The sequence below is a fragment of the Phodopus roborovskii genome, unplaced genomic scaffold, assembly GCF_943737965.1.
Source record: "Phodopus roborovskii unplaced genomic scaffold, PHOROB, whole genome shotgun sequence".
NCBI classification, from domain to species: domain Eukaryota; kingdom Metazoa; phylum Chordata; class Mammalia; order Rodentia; family Cricetidae; genus Phodopus; species Phodopus roborovskii.
The window spans coordinates 38,939,079-38,956,487 of record NW_026126511.1 but is presented as its reverse complement, the minus strand read 5'-3'; the positions used below and the strand labels follow the sequence as shown (position 1 = coordinate 38,956,487).

The 17,409-nt window shown below is 40.0% G+C and overlaps 2 protein-coding genes across 6 annotated transcripts in view; both read left to right on the top strand.

The window, feature by feature from the left end:
* The window catches only part of Cpb2 (carboxypeptidase B2), a 35,525-nt gene extending 22,903 nt beyond the window's left edge, over window positions 1-12,622 (top strand). The window contains exons 7-11 of the mRNA XM_051195374.1: window positions 401-511; window positions 1,774-1,867; window positions 3,927-4,129; window positions 6,838-6,925; window positions 12,313-12,622. Coding sequence (XP_051051331.1) covers window positions 401-511; window positions 1,774-1,867; window positions 3,927-4,129; window positions 6,838-6,925; window positions 12,313-12,497 — 681 coding nt within the window. The 3' untranslated portion in view covers window positions 12,498-12,622. The remainder of the gene's footprint in view (window positions 1-400; window positions 512-1,773; window positions 1,868-3,926; window positions 4,130-6,837; window positions 6,926-12,312) is intronic.
* Window positions 12,623-13,356: 734 nt separating this feature from the next.
* The window catches only part of Zc3h13 (zinc finger CCCH-type containing 13), a 57,819-nt gene continuing 53,766 nt past the window's right edge, over window positions 13,357-17,409 (top strand). For 3 of the 5 annotated variants that reach the window (XM_051195369.1, XM_051195370.1, XM_051195368.1), the window contains exon 1: window positions 13,359-13,685. The gene's annotated coding sequence lies outside the window, so the exon portion shown is untranslated. Of the gene's footprint in view, window positions 13,686-17,409 lie in introns of all 5 variants that reach the window. The other 2 variants (XM_051195371.1, XM_051195372.1) reach the window with 2 other exon arrangements.

Sequence of the window (17,409 nt, the reverse complement as noted above, 5' to 3'; positions counted from 1 at the left end):
TTACTATGGATTATTGAAAAGGAGCTGGACTATACAAGGTTTTTTTTTTTTAAATCCTTGTTGTGAGCTTTATGACTTTAAAGGATTTTCTTTCTTGGAATTTGAAGGAGAACTTAGAAATGGGTAGTTCTCTGTTTCTATTGTTATTAAATAGGAAGGCTTCTGTTGACTCGTGTGGCATCAGAGTGCCCTAAGTTCAGCCACTTAAAGAAACTGGTATCCACAGCAAGGTGTTTTGAGATTTCAGAAGGAGTTGTGATTGTCACACAGATCTCAGTTAAGAGAAGGAGACGTAGATGAAGGCAGGCAACGGAATAGCTCTGTGAAAAAGGTATTATGTCTGGAGCAAGCTTAGAAGGACCTGAAACGAGCCAGTAAACTTACCTGGTTTAACATGCAGGTAACCCAGTTCTACGGGAAAGAAACGTTGTATACCAGTCTTCTGAGGCACATGGATTTCTACATTATGCCAGTGATGAATGTGGATGGCTACGATTACACGTGGAAAACGGTGGGTTAAGACAAGGGATGCAAAACATACCTGTTTGAGGCATACAGAGATGCAGTGTGAATTATTCATGCAATCCTGGACCTTGGTAACAAGGTTTTGCTATGAAAAAAGGGAAATTTCAAACATCCATAAAAACAAATGCAATTGCATACCCCCAGACATCTGACTACAGCCTCAGTGATGGCGATTGGCTTTCTGTTGCTGTGACGAAATATCTGAGAGTAAACGTTAGAAGGAAGAAAGCCTTGTGACAGGAGGTCATGGCAGGGGCACTTGGTAAAACAAAACTATTCCTGTAATGAAGGCTGGGAAGCTAAGAGTGAGACTGGGGTGGGGGTGGAGGCGGGGGAGCCAATGTCCCCTGCAAGCACACATTCTGCAGTGAGTTCAGTTTCTCCTGCTAGAGTCCACTTCTCCTGCCTCCTGATAAAGCTGAAGGCTGGCAGCCAACCCTGTAACACATGGGGAATGTTTCAGATCAAACCACCCCACAGCTCAAGGTCCATTGTGCTTCATTTGTGCCTCTACTGCCTTCTACTTTACCCATACTGTTTTAAAGAGAATCCAAGACACTGTACCATTGTTTTATTAATCAACACTTCATTGTGAATCTCAAAAAGAAAGAAACTCTTAAAAAAAAAATAAAAGCTCATTGTTGTAGCGGTGACTCATGTCTATAATCCCAGCAGTTGGGAAGCTGAGGCAGGAGGATCGATGGGAGTCTGAGGTTAGCTTCAACTAAATCATGTTCTGTATGCCAGCCTGGACTGCAGTGTAAGACCCTGTCCCAACCAACCAACCAACCAACCAGTCAGCCAACTAGCCAACTAAGCAGCCATCCAGCCAGCCAACCAACCAGCCAGCCAACCAACAAACCAACCAAACAACCAACCAAACAAATAACCAGTCAACACATCCCAAACAAAAAGACACAGTGCAGAGAGATCACTGAAACACATGGCTCATAGTTTCAAGCTGAGGTACAAGCTATTTTGCTTTTCTTTGAAGAGTTCAAAATTGCCCATGAAATTAATTTAAAGGAGGTGGCGCTAAATGAGAAGTTCAGTGAGCAGCTTAGTGGAAACCAATGAATTTTCATATGTGTAGATGTCAAAATCCATGAGATATCACTTTTACTTGGCTCAGGCCAACAGTTCAAGTGAGTGCGGCTGAGACCTGGATGGAGATGGGGCTGTGTGAGAGGACCATGGCCCAGACAGGATGGGCCAGCTTGATAACCTGTCCCCATCTGGTTCCTATAGAACCGAATGTGGAGAAAGAACCGTTCGGCCCACAAGAACAACCGATGTGTGGGCACAGACCTGAACAGGAACTTTGCTTCCAAACACTGGTGTGGTAAGCATTTGCTTCATGTGTTTCTACATGAAAATGGTGAGAGATGTCCACAAATTCAAAGTAACTGCAGGGAGGTGTGCCTGAATCAGGAACAAATCTAATAAGGAGCATCTGAAATCAATATAGTGCTATGATTGTGACTGGAGCCAGCTGTTGGCTCGTCTTTAAATAAGGAAATTGAGCCAGTTAATTTTTATTTATTCTTTCATAATCTCACGCATATTGACAATGTGTCTTGATTATATCCATCTTCAACTCCCTTCACTCTCCCCAAACTGCCCTAAACGAGTGCTTCTCCTATCTTCTTCTGCCTTCCTCCTCTTCCTAATTCAGAGTCCAATTAGTGCCACCTGCATGAGGATAGGGAACCTACCAATGGCCACACCCACAAAGAAAAATGGCAACCTTCTCCCTGCAGCCATCAATTGCAAATGGCTCCTCAGCTAGGAAATGGGAACCGGTGAGTCCTGCTCACATCCATGATAGGAGTTTTGACTGGTTTGATCTTGTACAAGTGTGTACAGCCAACCATGGTTGCTGTGAGTCCCTGTCCAGTCCAGAAGACAGTGTTTCCGAGCTCTCTGAATCCTTGGGGTCTTACATTCTTTCTCCTGCATCTTTTGCAATATTCCCTGTTCCTTGCAGGAATTGACATAAATGAGAACTGAAGGGTGAGAACTCAACAAGGACCAGTTTTAAAGGTCTCTTTCAGCTTCTAAATTTAAAAAAAAAAATGCTATTTCAGACTAACAAGGAACTTATCAGAGATCTTGCTTTAACATGTCATTTTCATCATCAGGGCATCAAACACTAGGGTAGGGGATACCCTCTCATTTTCAATTGTACGGGGTACATGTGTATTTTTGTAGTGTTTTAAATTTTTTCTTCTATGTTCAGATGTTGCCTTTCTTAACAAGTTCACCATTTCATGAATAATACAAAATAAGAAATAACAAAAATGTTTTAAAAATGATACAAAGACAGGCACAGTGGGAATTTGTCATCCTTTGGTTTGAATGAACAGAGGCGCTCAGTGAGCATGGTCATGGAAACAGTCTGCTCTCAGGGAGGCAGGTGTAAGCTCACCCTTTCTTCTCACTGCACCCAACATTATAGCTCATTATGCCAGGAGGGATGGTGTCCATCTGTTACTCCAGCATCCTGAGCTGAGGCAGGCAGGTGTCAGGGTTCAAGGTCAGACTGGGCCATATAGCATGACCCTGTAAGAAACTACAAACAAGTCTCTAAATTATACAATAAGCTTCAACCCTCTGCCATATTGAAATTATATACACGTGGCTTGGGTAAAACATGGCTCTCTGAAGCTTCACTCCTGTGAATTAGGGACATGAGGAGAAATACTGAAAGATGGGTGTATTAGTTAGGATTCTCTAAAGGAATATAACTGATAGAATGATAAAAACAAGGTGTGTGTGTGTGTGTGTGTGTGTGTGTGTGTGTGTGTGTGTGTGTTCTACTTAAAATAATTCAGTTAAGAAAAGTCCCTCACAAGTGTACCCAGCCCCTTGGGTTTTAGATGTAGTCAATTTGATAACAAAGGATAGCCATTGTAGCAGTCTACCATACAAAAGGACACATACTATGACCTCTTAAATGAATTAGTAAAACTTAGTCTGGTACCAAATACCACGGTCGTAGTCATATTGTAAGTTACAACCCATGTATCTAACTGTAAAACAGACCTGGAGACTTTTTTTTATGAAGTATGCTGATTTTTGAGCCATTACCATCAGAAATCATCTATAGTGACTAAAGAAATTCGGTTCATTTTTCCTCATTTAAGCAAATGTTTGGAGTAAGTAACAGCTGAGACCTTCCTGGTAAAGGAGACCCACTTAGGATGGCCCTTAGCAAACCTATTATAAATGCTTGACTTCAAAAGAAACACAGATAACATTACTGAACATCAGAAATGCATTCCTTATAGGGCTTCCCTTGTCCATTTTTCTGCATTGCTACACTCTAGATCTAAGGTGAAGCACAAGGCATAGAGGAACTCACAACTTCTAATAATGTCACCTTAACTATTTTTCTACAGAGGAAGGTGCATCAAGTTTCTCCTGCTCTGAAACCTACTGTGGACTCTATCCGGAGTCAGAGCCGGAGGTGAAGGCAGTGGCCAACTTCCTGAGAAGGAATATCAATCACATCAAAGCTTACATCAGCATGCACTCATACTCCCAACAAATACTGTTTCCCTATTCCTATAACAGAAGCAAAAGCAGGGACCATGAGGAACTGGTAAGCACTACTTACTGATTGTATTATAAGCATTTAGAAATAAAACAATATTCTGTCCAAGACTCAAAATAGAAGGAAAGCCTTTTTTCCCTTAGGGAACAATAGGTAGGTGTTTTCATCTACATTCTAACTCTGCCAGGAATTAGCTTGGGTCGCTAAGAGAATTCCAAGAATTGCTGTTAACCTGGGGATGGGAACTTCATTCCCAGGGAATGGCTGCTCTATGTTAGATGAACTTTGGAGAGGCCAGGAGGGAACTCTTCAATTTGACTTACATGGTGGTCACTAACTTGGACACCAGAAGGCAACTTGCCTCTGGTTAACTCCTAGCCCCTCACTCGTTTGGATGCCAGCCATGAGAACTAGTTATGTACTGCCCTTTTCAACTCCCAAGGGTTGGTGCTACCCAAGAATCATCAGTGTCTACTCTCAGACGGACCTATTTGGAATGTAGTGGGCAGCACAGGATATTCAATGAAGGCCTACACAGTCTGCTATTCTCTTATGACATTTTGGTCCCAGATGCCCTATTGGGATTGACAGTCAAGAATGCAGGATTCTCAGTGACTCATACCTAGACTCAAGCAAGCCCTTGTCCCAGGCGCTTTCCAGACAATGGATGTGCCCTGGCATGGGCAAAGGCTGATCTCTGTTTAAAGGATTGTGCTTGTTGCATCTGATCCCTGGCTCTCTTAACAGAGGAAAGTATACTGTATTAGGTAGGCTATAGTTGTATGCCTGGGTAGGTTCAACTTATGACAAATACTTTTTATTTGAAACAAAAACATGCTTGTTATTTATTTTTTTAATTCTCAAAGGAAACATTTTAAAGAAATGTGTATCACTTTATTATTTATTTTATTAATTTATTTATTAGCACTGGGTAGAGAGAAATCAAAGGATATTTACTATGATTTAGATGTAGAGCTGGTCTGATTTTGCCTTCTTTGGTGGTTGCTATCAGCACAACTACTTATTTTGGGTAAAACTTTATATATTCTGTCAGCATTCAAAGAAACGTTAAGTAAGCCCTGCAATTAAGGATAACTCCATATGCTTAGAGGAGTGTCATAGACAGCTGAACTCATACATGATGCATCTCCATTACTACATGAGTGCAACAATGATAGAAGTCATTGCTGTCTGGAATGCCAAGAAAGTAAGAGGAAAAAATGAGCCCCATTCTTAACAAATCGTTCACTAAGGGGAACAGAAACAAGAATAATGAAGTTTATTGATATCAAGGGGCAGACACCATTGCCACCAGGCACTGAGGGATATCTATGGGCAAGGGAGGACTCCTTTGTGAGGAGATGGTGTTTCCCAGGGAACACACTAGGGGACTGTGGGGGACCCAAGTAAGTAGATGAAGTTAGTGTGTGAAGGTGTTTGAATGCCAATCTACATTTTATTATATAGATAATGAAGTACCACTGAATAGTTTTTATTTTATTTGATGTGTATAAACTCCACTAGGGCTGGAGTTACAGGCAGCTGTGAGCTGGGAATCCAACGTAGATCTTCTGTAAGAAAAACCAGTTGCTCTAAACTGCTAATCCATCTCTCCAGCTTCTGAAGCTCATTTTTAATTTTTCTTACATTTATTCATTGTGTGTGTGGGCATGTGTGTGCAATGCACACATGAAAGTATACATGCAAAATACAACTTTCAGGAGCTGATTCTCTCCTTTCACTATGGGGGTCCTATGGATTGAACTCGGGTAGTCAGTTTGGCAGCAAGCACCTTCACCTACCCATAGAGCCATCCCATTGGGTTCTAAAACCATTTACACACACACACACACACACACACACACACACACACACACACACACACAGAGGTATAACAAACCAGCCTTGGATATTCCTCTGGGTCCTCAAGCAACTGATGATACCATCATGCTAGCTCCAATTTTAGAAAAAGTAAGTGTTAAGTGGGAACTTCTTCTTTTCTTTTTTAAAATTTTTTTTAATTATTATATGTACTCTGTCCTGCCTGCATGTGTGCCTGCAGACAAGAAGAGGGCACCAGGTCTCATTACAGATGGTTTGTGAGGCACCATGTGAGTGCTGGGACTTGAACTCAGGACCTCTGGAAGAGCAGCCAGTGAACCACTGAACCATCCCTCCAGCTCCTAGAAACTATTTATAAGAGTTAGGAATTACATGTAGTGGAACCTGCTTCATATCAGGGGTGTGGCCCTTCATTTGAAGAGTCTTTGGAAGTTGTTAGACAAACACACAACAGAGGTTGTGAGAATCAAATTGTGTGTACAAGCAGGAGCATGTGTGTACTTTAGAGAAGTGGAATTTGAAGTCTGGTGATAACTTTGTCTAGGAATGGGATAGCTCCCAGGATTATAAATATCTAGTTCATTTTACAGAAGAAATTAATTCCTGAAAAGCTCTGTCAGGTTTTTAAAATGCAAATTAAAGAAAACATTCGATGTATTGGCAGGCAGAGATAGAATTTTTTTCCTTAAGCCACTCAGTTGCGATTTCCATAGGGGGAAAACATTTTCTTAAGTTAATGTATTCTTTTTAATTTACAATAAATCCAGGATGTGTGTTTGTGTGTGTGTGTGTGTGTGTGTGTGTGTGTGTGTGTGTGTTTGGATTCAATTCATGTGATTATGTTTGTTAGAAAGTTCAGTCTCGCCTGTTTTAAAGCTTCAAATTGACCAACACCTCTATCCCATCACTTCTAGTCTCTAGTGGCCAGTGAAGCAGCTCATGCGATTGAAACTATTAATAGAAATACCAGGTATACATATGGCAGTGGCTCAGAAAGTTTATGTAAGTATTCTTCCTCTTCCCCTCACCCTTTCTTTTCTTCCTTCTACTCCATCTCTGCCTTCTATTTGCAGTGCTGGGGATGACACCCATGGTCTTAGGTATGCTGGATGAGCACACTGGTACTGAGGGACACCTGTGGCGCAGTGTTCCTTCTTTAAGCTTAAACCTTGAGGCACAACAGAGGTATCCATTCAGTGTGACAACAAAAGAAGCCAAAGTGGTATTTAAGACATGAAGCTTAACATTATAGAGCAGGGGTTATCTAACTAGTAATCATAGTAATTATGTGAAGAAGAAATGGCCATCCAGGGTCAAAAGAATGTGTAAGATGCCCACAGCTAGCCTGTGATATGTAAACCAAAAGATATCATTTACCATGCATGACTTTTAAGTGACAGCCTGTTTCCTGGATCATAGTGAGAGCTTGGTTGTGGCAAATTCAAAGAATGTTTCTGACCCACCTCTAAGGAGAGATATTTATTGAGAAACCCCTGCATAGGTGGCAAACATCCATTCTATTCTTCTGAGACTGAAGGCTAAATGGTGTCATGTGACACAATTCCTGGGGAGATAGGAACAAAGGTCTACTCACTCTAGACAAGGGAACTGACCAAAGTAGAGGTATCGCCTTTGTCCAGTTTGGTGGGCCAAAGAATTTAGAGGTTGCTTGCAGAAATATGGAGGAGGGTTACTAATAGGGGCATAAATGACTCAAAAGAAATATCACACAAAGCCCACCCCAGCATGGGTGATGGCTTTGGGAAGCTGAAACTCTGGAGCACACTGCTGGAATGCTGTATCTAGGAGAATAGAAAACAAGCATGTAAACAAATGTCAGCAAACTATAACTCAATGATCAAGTCTAGGCCACATATTTTTCATAGTCTTTGAACTAAGAATGGTTTTCCTATTTTTTAATGTTTGAAAAAAGCATGAAAATAATTAAATCTCGACACATCAAAATTATATGAAATTCATATTTGTTTCCATGGATAGTTTTATTGGAACACAGTTGTGCTCACTCATTTGCATATTATCTATGGCAGCTTTCATGACAGCCAAGATAATTGCAACAGAGACCAGATGGCTCACAAAACAAACTATTTCCTATCCTGTCTTTTTCAGAAGAAAAAAAAAAAAGTCTTGCCAATTCCTGATGGAAACACATGGCAAAATAAAGTGCAATTTCCCTCAGTGATTTCAAGAAAATAAAGTAGACTTTTAGGTTTGAGAGTTATTGTAGCTGAGAAGAGCTACTTGGCTAATGTGGCCTGGCAAGGCAGTCCTTGGAAAACTATTAAGTAGCTGCCAGATGATAGTGTAATACATTGTATAAAGTCGTGAAAAAGATTTTGAGACAATATAATGAAAGCCCAGGGTCTCACTTAATAAATATGATTGACACAAGGCTATAACAAGTTACATCCAAATTCTTTTCAATACCCCTTTAAGTATCATTAGCAGGAAGTCCAAGCTCTTCCTTTGTCTTCAGGCATCTGTGGGGTTGTCTGTCAGATTGGGACACATACCGCTGTCCTTTGGAGTCACTGGCCCATGGATGCCTTTGTTGACACAGACCATCTTCTTCACACACTCATTCATTCAGGATGCATCTCTCTCTCTGTCATGTGTAAGCACAAGATAGAAGCTGGAACCATAAATGTTAGGCATTTGTTTGTTCATAATTATCAGAAATACTTATGGATGACTAAATAAGCCACTGTTCATGGGTATTTAAAAATATTGGAAATTGTGCACAAACCATCTATAATATCAGCGCTCAGCACTCAGCAGGTGAAGCAGTAGGACCGAGAGTTCAGGGACATTCTGGGTTATATGGAGAGTTTGAAGCCAGCCTGGGCTACATGAGACTGTGTCTCAAAAGTATAAGTATGCTTCAGTAAACAAACCTCACAAACAATCCAAGCACAGACAGAAAGAAGCACATTATATCGTTTCTTAATTGGAAAACTTTAGGAAATCAATCAAAACTATTAGCAAAATAGTTGTAATATAGTTCATGAGGCACTACAGAATATATATGTATATATATATATACATATATATATACATACATACATACATACATATATATATATATATATATATATAATCTCCAGGCAGAAAACAAAAAAAGGCATGGTGGCATACCCCTGAATTCTCAACACTTGTAGGTTGGGGGCTAAGTCAGAAAGGTTACTAGCTTGAGCTGAACTTGAATTATAGGTGAGTTGCAGGCCAGCCTGGGCTATATAGTCAGATCTGTCTCTCTCTCTCTCTCTCTCTCTCTCTCTCTCTCTCTCTCTCTCTCTCTCTCACACACACACACACACACACACAGAATAGATCTGACTACCTGCCATAACATTTATGAATATATATGTGTATATGCATACACATACATATGGGTTGTTAAATGTGTGTATGTGTATATATAAACACACAATAAATCTGTGGCACCTACAAGAAAATCTAAAACTTTTACCTAAAGAAAGACAAATAATAGGCAAATTCTTCATGTTTTGGGCAATAGGAAAATACTATTAAAATTTTTCTAATTGATTTGTATAGTTGGCACAATTCCATGGACACTTCAATAATATTGAAGGAAGCCTACATGCTTTGTGGTGGGTAAATTTTCCTGTTGATTTTTTTTTTTTTTACTGTTTCCTTTTGGTCTTTTGGGTGGCCCACCACCCAGCTCCCAAATAAATATACACGAAGATATAATTATTACACGTAAATGCCTGGCCTTAGCTTGGCTTCTTTCTAGCCAGCTTTTCTTAAATTATCCCATCTGTCTTTTGCCTCTGGGCTTTTATCTTTCTCTATTTCTGTGTACCTTTCTTCTTTCTCGGTGGCTTGCTGTGTAGCTAGATAGCTGGCTCCTGATGTCCTTCTCTCCTCCTTTTCTCATTCCTTGACCTCTCCTCTCAGATTTCTCCTTCTATTTGTTCTCTCTGTCTGCCAGCCCTGCCTATCTTTTCTCCTGCCTTGATATTGGCCATTCAGCTCTTTATTAGACCAATCAGGTATTTTAGACAGGCAAAGTAACATAACTTCACAGAGTTAAACAAATGCAACATAAAAGAATACAACATGTCTTTGCATCATGAAACAAATGTTCCATAGCATAAACAAATGTAACACACCTTAAAATAATATACCATAATATTTTCCTAAATTGATTTGTACATTTGATGTAATTTTATAAATATTATTTTGAAATTCATTTAGTGCTGAGAGCTTTTATTATTTTACAGAAATAACAATTAATTTTCTAGGTATCAATCCACCAGAATTATCTTCTGATGGAGAAAACTTTCCTCATAAAGTCTGCAAGAAATACAGACTCCAGAATATATGTTGCTATAAATTTGGCTGTATACTTTGATATGCAGAATATATACTGGGTGCTTTATATTTTCAAAAAGTCCCCAGAGAAAGGAAATTCCTTCTCACCAGGGTGTCAGCAATAAGAGCTGAAGCTTCTGGATCTCATGTAGCCTACCTCTTAAATTTGCCCTCATGTTTTTACAAGTTTTTTGTTTTGTTTTTTACAAGTCATGTCCCCTTTGAGACTTAAGTTTCCCTTGACATTTTACAAGTCATGTCTCCTTGCTTTTGTCAAGACTTTATCTGCCTTCCTGACTCAGAGAGATGCATGCCTGGTATCCTTGCTAATAGTGTCTGTGGGTATATAAACTGGGAACTTTATAGGATCTATGAGAATTTTTAAGAAAAACTTCTAAAGAGAACTTTAAGACAGAGCTTTTCAAGGGAAACTTTTAGAAAGAACTTTTGAGAAGAAATCTTAAATAGAGCTTTTTGAGAGAGAACTTTTGAAGAGAAACTTTTCAAGAGAACTTAAGGGGAAGAACTGTTTTGAAGAATAAAGAGCCATAAAAAAATGATGTATGTATGAACTGATTTGTTTGCCTTCAGACATCTTTGGCCAATCCCTACCTACCTGTAAGCCTTCTGCCTGAACCTTTGTTAATTTGGAAGCATTTGATAAAAGGATATGTAAAATGTTGAAAATAAGGCTAATAAGGAACAATTTGCCCTACTGAAGTACTGAAGCATGTTATAAGCACAGGATAATTAGGATAGTGTAGAACAGCCTGGAAGAGACAGATATTAGAAGGAAATAATTGGCACCGAAAGATATTTAAAAATATAGGGAGATCTAGTATTTCATAAGGGAGACTCTCAAGCCAGTTGAATTATTCAATTATCAGCCCTAGAAAAACTGACAAGTCACTAAGAATAAAAACCGAATTAAGCTAGGTGGTCGTGGTGATGCACACCTTTAATCCCAGCACCCAAGAAGCAGAAGCAGGTGGATCTCTGTGAATCTGAAGCTAAGCTGGTCTACAAAATAAGTTCCAGGACAGTCAGAGTTGTTAGAGAAACTCTGTCTCAAAAAAACAAAACTAAACTAAATTGAATTATTAACATATATTTTGCTGGAATAAATGCCAAATTGATCAAATATTAAAATACAAAACCCCACCATAATCTAAAAAACTTCACACATTACATGGATGTTATAACATTAATGCCGTTCTTATAAGCAGTATATAAAAATGAACTGTGTAATAAAGTAATCAAGAAAATTGATGGGAAAAAAGATAATGATGAACAACAAATATATAAGAGCATACAATTCGCTGATAAAGAAATTTAAATTAAAGACAGTTGCACATTACTTTTTCTCAGAAAATTGCCAGGATGCATGATTCTTGTCAATGATTGCAGGAACTGGCAATGAGTGTACTCATACCCTGCTAGGAGAAATAGGTTCCATTCTTTTGAATAGTACTTGGTAGCAAGTGTGGTAACTGTTAAAGGTGCACAACCTTAGACATGTAATTCTACCTCTAAAAAATATTCTGAAATAATAAATGTTGATTTATAAGCAAGGTGCTCATTCTAAAGACACTAAGTTATTTATCAACAAAATTATTTAAATATCTCACATGTAGCTTTACAAAACAATCCTATAAAATAATTACAAATGATGTAGATTCAAGCTCAGTACGTTTGGAAATGTTACAATAAAAATTACCTCTAGAAATGTTACAAAATATCAAGTAGGCACTGTGTGACTTTATGTAATAAAAATTAAGTCAGAAAATTCATGCACTGTAAAATGCACTAAAATGTTATTGGCACTTATTACTCAATGATCAGATCAATCATTGTTGAGCTCTGGGCAACATTTGTTTTCTTTTCAGAGTCTGCAATTTTCGGATAGGAAATTTAGGTAACTTAATCAGAAGAAAGCAAAGTTATTTTTATTTCTAAAAAAAAATGTTTCACTGTTGTTGAATTGAAATAAATACATTTTTTTTTTCAAAATATTTTCTTTCGTCTTCTTTTAGACCTAGCTCCTGGAGGTTCCGATGATTGGATCTATGATTTGGGTATCAAATACTCATTTACGATTGAACTTCGAGATAAAGGCAGATATGGATTCTTGCTACCCGAAAGATACATCAAACCCACTTGTACGGAAGCTCTGGCTGCAGTCTCCAAAATAGCTTGGCATGTCATCAGGAATGTTTAATGCCCTTGCCTCTGCTCCGGGTGTTTTTATTTTACTAATACCAAATTGTTGGACTAGCTTTCTAAGTTTAATCAGTTTCTTGGTTTTGTCAAAGAATAAAATGCATAACACTTTGAGCTTAAGGATGCCAATGGTTCATGTGTATTTCAGTCTTTTTATTGTAAAGGGCCAAGTACTGACCCACAACACCCTCGCCCCTTGATTTATGATGACCAGCTATCTCAAGCAGTTTTAAGATTTGCATGTGTGCATGTGTGCGCCTGCGCGAGTTTAAGCACCTAGTTCGTGTTGGACCCCAAAGAAAGAGCTGGCTCCACTGGAACTTAAGTTACAGCAGGCTATTAGCAGCCACTTGGGTGCTGGGAACCAAACCTGGTCTCTAGCTCCTCTTAAGCAACATTAATACTAATTTTATGCAGATCATTGGATCCAAGTAGCAAAGCAAAGGCACTTTGAAGCATCTTAAGGATTTCCACTCCAAAATTTCAGTCAGTTTCTGCTCGTGTTCTTGAAAGCACAAGGCACGCACAGCTTTTTGCTCCAGCGATAGGCTCAGGCGGGGGAAAGGCAGATGTCAAATTCTGCAGCTCAGAAACTTGTCAGGCTGTGGTTAGTGCCAGAAACAAAGTGGCACTTTACGCGCCGGAAAACCGTTAAATCGAGAACCTCTCAGTTAACTGAGACTCTCAGCTCCCTTCCCCAGATGTCAGTAGGTAGGAGGTGCCCACACTCCGCACCGCGCCCCTGCCGCCTGGGGGGTGGAGTTGGGGGTGGGGCAATTGCCTGGGAAGGGCGGGACTTACTCGCTGACGTCTAATCTGGCGGCCGGAAACCGCTTGGCCTGTGGCGGAGCGGGGCAAACTAGCGACTTCCGGCAGTGCTTAGGTGCTGCCTGTCCAGCGGCCTGGTAGGGTTGTGTTGCTAACGCGAAGCCCTGCTGCGGCCTCTGCGCGTCTCGTCTTGCGTCCCGAGCTCTCTGGAGCCTGGCGAGGATCCGGGCGGCCCCGCTGTCCCCTGTTCCCGGCGTCCGCCCGCCTGCGGAGGGCCGGTTCCTGGGAGCCGCGCGTGCACGTCCTCCTCGTCGTCCTCCCGGGGCCGGGCGCGGGGACAGTCGGCTCCCCAGCTCCTTGGAGCGGACGCAGCAGGGACGACCGAGGACTGCGCTTACTAAGGGTGCCCGGAGAGGAGGTAAGCGTCCTAGGAGCTGATGGGGAGAGGCGTTGCGCCGGGCTCAGGTGGGAGGTTGGCGCTGAGCCCTGCATCCCCTCGCGGCTTGTGCTCCTTGCTATTCTGAACTCTTAACTCTGCAGTAGCTCCCAGTGCTTCGATGTGTCTGTTGCCCGAGTTGTGGTTCTGGAGTCGGTGACAGAGGGCTGGCGGACCTGGGTACCCTGGCGCGGTGGTCTCATTGGTGTGTGATGAGAGGGTGCCGCGGTGTGGTCTTGGATTTAAGAGTTATCTTCGTCACGTAATCTAGACCTGCTGGAGAAAGGAGAGTCTAACTTTTGATTGTTTCTGGTTTTGCTTCTTTCCCGACTGTGGTAAATACAATTGGGAGTGTAGGAGCGCTACTTTTACAGTCCTTAGTCAGTTCTGGTAACTATTTATCAGAAGCAGGGGAGGGTAGAATGAAAAGAGAATGTGTGTCTGACGGTATCATTTTCTAAGTAGGTTAACATTTATGTGACTGGACAAGTATTCCGAGTTGAGAAGTTTTGGATGATATTGGTAGGGTCTTGTGTGTGAAGGATTAGTTTTATTGCGAGTCTTCAGTTAGCTTGAACTTTGATTATTATGGACGTGTGGAATCTCTTCTGGTTTTTGGGTTTTTGAGGAAGTTATTTGAGAAGTTTGGAATTTAAAGTCTGGCATTGAAGGCTTTAAAAGTCTGTGATATTGGGCAGTGGTGGCGCACATCCTTAGTCCCAGCATTCGAGAGGGAGAGGCAGGTGGATGTTTGTAAGTTGGAGGCCAGTCTGCTCTACAGAGCCAGTTCCAGGACAGCCAGAGCTACACAGAGAAACCTTGTCTCGAAAAACAAACCATAACAGCAAAACAACCAAAACCCCTTTAGAAAAGTTTGTGATATAGTTGCTCAGTTAAATCTAAATGACTCTGGTTTTGCCTATGTGTTCAGTTTTGCTATGTAATTTTGACATTGCTAGCATCAAAGCAACAATATTTTGCAACACAATGTATAGATTTTCAAACAACTCCCAAGTACGAAATGACTTCAGTGTATCAGATGACAGTTTCAACTGCAGACTTAGCAAGTTGATGTAGGCATGTAGCAGTTTGTGTGAAAAAGGTTGTGCTCTGAAACTTAGTTTAGTGTGACAGTCTGGTAGGATGAAATTGTATGACAAAACACAGAGTGACATCCACCCATAGCAGGTGGCTCAGATGCCCAAATGGGCAGAAACTCAAATCCTTCTAGGAAATGGTGCAGTCTTTGAATATGTCCACATAGCATGTTCTTTCAATCATTTCTATACTTCTAATGCATAGTATTATGTACATACTATATAAGTAGTTTTATACTGGATTGTTTAGGAATAATGTAAGTAAAGGTTTTTAAACTTTAATGTAGTATTTTTTTTTTTTCCTGAATATTTCAATCCAGGGATACTGGCTTTTTATTTGCTTTCTGTTTACTGGTGAATCAAAGTGAACATTAACTTCTTATTTTGAGTATATACCACGTCCGCAGCCACACCACACTGAATGCATCAGACCTCAGAAGCTAAGCAGGGTCTGGCCTGGTTAAATGCTTGGATTGGAGATGTACACGCATACCTCAGTTTGATGTTTCTAATATAAATTTAAAATCCTAAAGCACAGTGTAACATATATCAATACATTTTTTTCAATCATTAGTGTTATATAAGTATGAATTTTGAACTTAAACCTAGATCACATCCTTGAGATATTTAAATTTCCAAATTTTGAGTATAAAATATACATTTAGGTTAAGGGGAGTCTCAGCATGTTTTACTGGCAACATTTTAACAGGCCTTGGAAGTAATTACTTGTTCAAGAAGAGCCACCTCTGAGATGCTCCTTTCTCAGCTGTGTTTATGGTGTGGAACTTTGAGTACATTGTTCCTGAAGAAGGGGAACAGTTCTCATATTTGAGATAAATTTTTTTTTGTCTTAATAGGCTCAGCTTAATGCCCCAGAATTTTATTTTTTTTAATTGAAAGGAGATGATGAGAGCTATATTTTATTACAATCCAAAGGAGAATAGGTAAAAGAAAATAATAGCAGCATAGTCATTTGGCTTTGGTAACTCATGTTTGAGAAAGACATGATATAGGCGATGGCAGCTTAAAACAAAGAATAATTTGAATACCAAATGAAGGAACATCTTCAGACAAGAGTCAGTTTACTAATAAGTTTCTGGTTTACAGTTTCTGTGATTGGAAAGACATTGGCATCTACAATTCTAGTTCTTTGTGTCTACTATTTCTCCTCCACTTTGAAGCATTCATAGCCATCTCATTAATGGTTTTTGTCCTTTAATCAAATCTGTATTCTGTTGTGGTATTTATCTTTCCTTGAATCCAGCATTTAGGAATGAAGTTTTTGAGCTTTCACATCAGTTGATTACATGGTTTTGAGTTACATAGTTTAATATGAAAAAGAAATGTTTTTTTCTGATGTGTTGCAGATGTATTTATTTTCTGACAAATGAGGTTTTAAGGTACATTATTTCCTGTGCAAACAAAGTGTTTATTCATGCAGAATCATAACTGTGTGTCTTCTAATGTTGAGGACAATATTGTATTGTGGACTGCTAGCAGGAGTTCTTAGGTGGACAATGTATTAATCAACTGTATTACTATAATACAATTCCTGAGACAGGAATTATGAAGAAAGGAAAGCCAGTTTCAACTTACTGCTTTAGAGATTTGTGTGCAGGGTTGCATCCATTGCTTTGGGCTTCTTGGGTGGGTGTCCCAAGCTAGGAAGTGGCGTTATAAGGAGAGATGAACAAACAGGTTCTGCAGTTCCCTTTGAAAGCATTCCTTTGCCTCATGATGCAAGGATTTACCATTATGCTTTATTCCTTAAAAAGGTCCACCTTTAAGGTAGCACCTCCTGCTACCACCACCTTGAGGCCCAAGCCTGTACTGAGAGCCTTTGGGGGGAGGGCACTCATCCAAATCTTAGCAGATGATCAAAGGTGCTCATTCCAGAACCATGTGGTAGCATGCACTTGTAATACCAGAACCTGAGAAGCTGATGCAGGAAAATTCATTCCAGATGGTTATCTTTAATTTTTGTTTTGTTTTTACCTTTTGTGCCTCATATTTTAGTCATCTCTATAATCTAGACCTGTCATCAAAATAAAGTGTAATTATAGGACAAAACATGGCATTGTAGGATTCTGAGGCAAAAGGAGAATATATCTTGTACTTCATTGTATTTCCCCCTTCATTTGGAAGGCTAAGTAGTAGCTGGGAATAAAAATTCTTGGAAATTACCCTGTGGGCGAATTTCTTTTAATTGTTTCTCTTATTTTTGACTTATGCATATAAATGTTTTGTCCAGATGTATGTGCGTGCACTATCTATGTGCCTGGCACCTTAGGAGGCCAGAAGAGGGTGTTGGATCCTGTGGAACTGGAGTTATAGACGGTTGTGAGCTACCGTGTGTGTGCTGGGAGTTGAATGATGGTTCTCTGCAAAAGTAACGTGTTCTTTTAACTGACGAGCCCCTACAGGTGAATGATGAATCTTGAGTCATTTCTTCATGCTGTCTGTAAAAGCAAATAATTTCTGTTTGTATGGGGAGTGGCTTTTTCCTGGTTAGAGTACTTATAAATTGCGATCTGCAGTTCTTACTTCATTTTGGTGTAACATTCCAACGGGATGTAGCCATGCATTCCCAGTAGTCAAGGGAGGAGAGT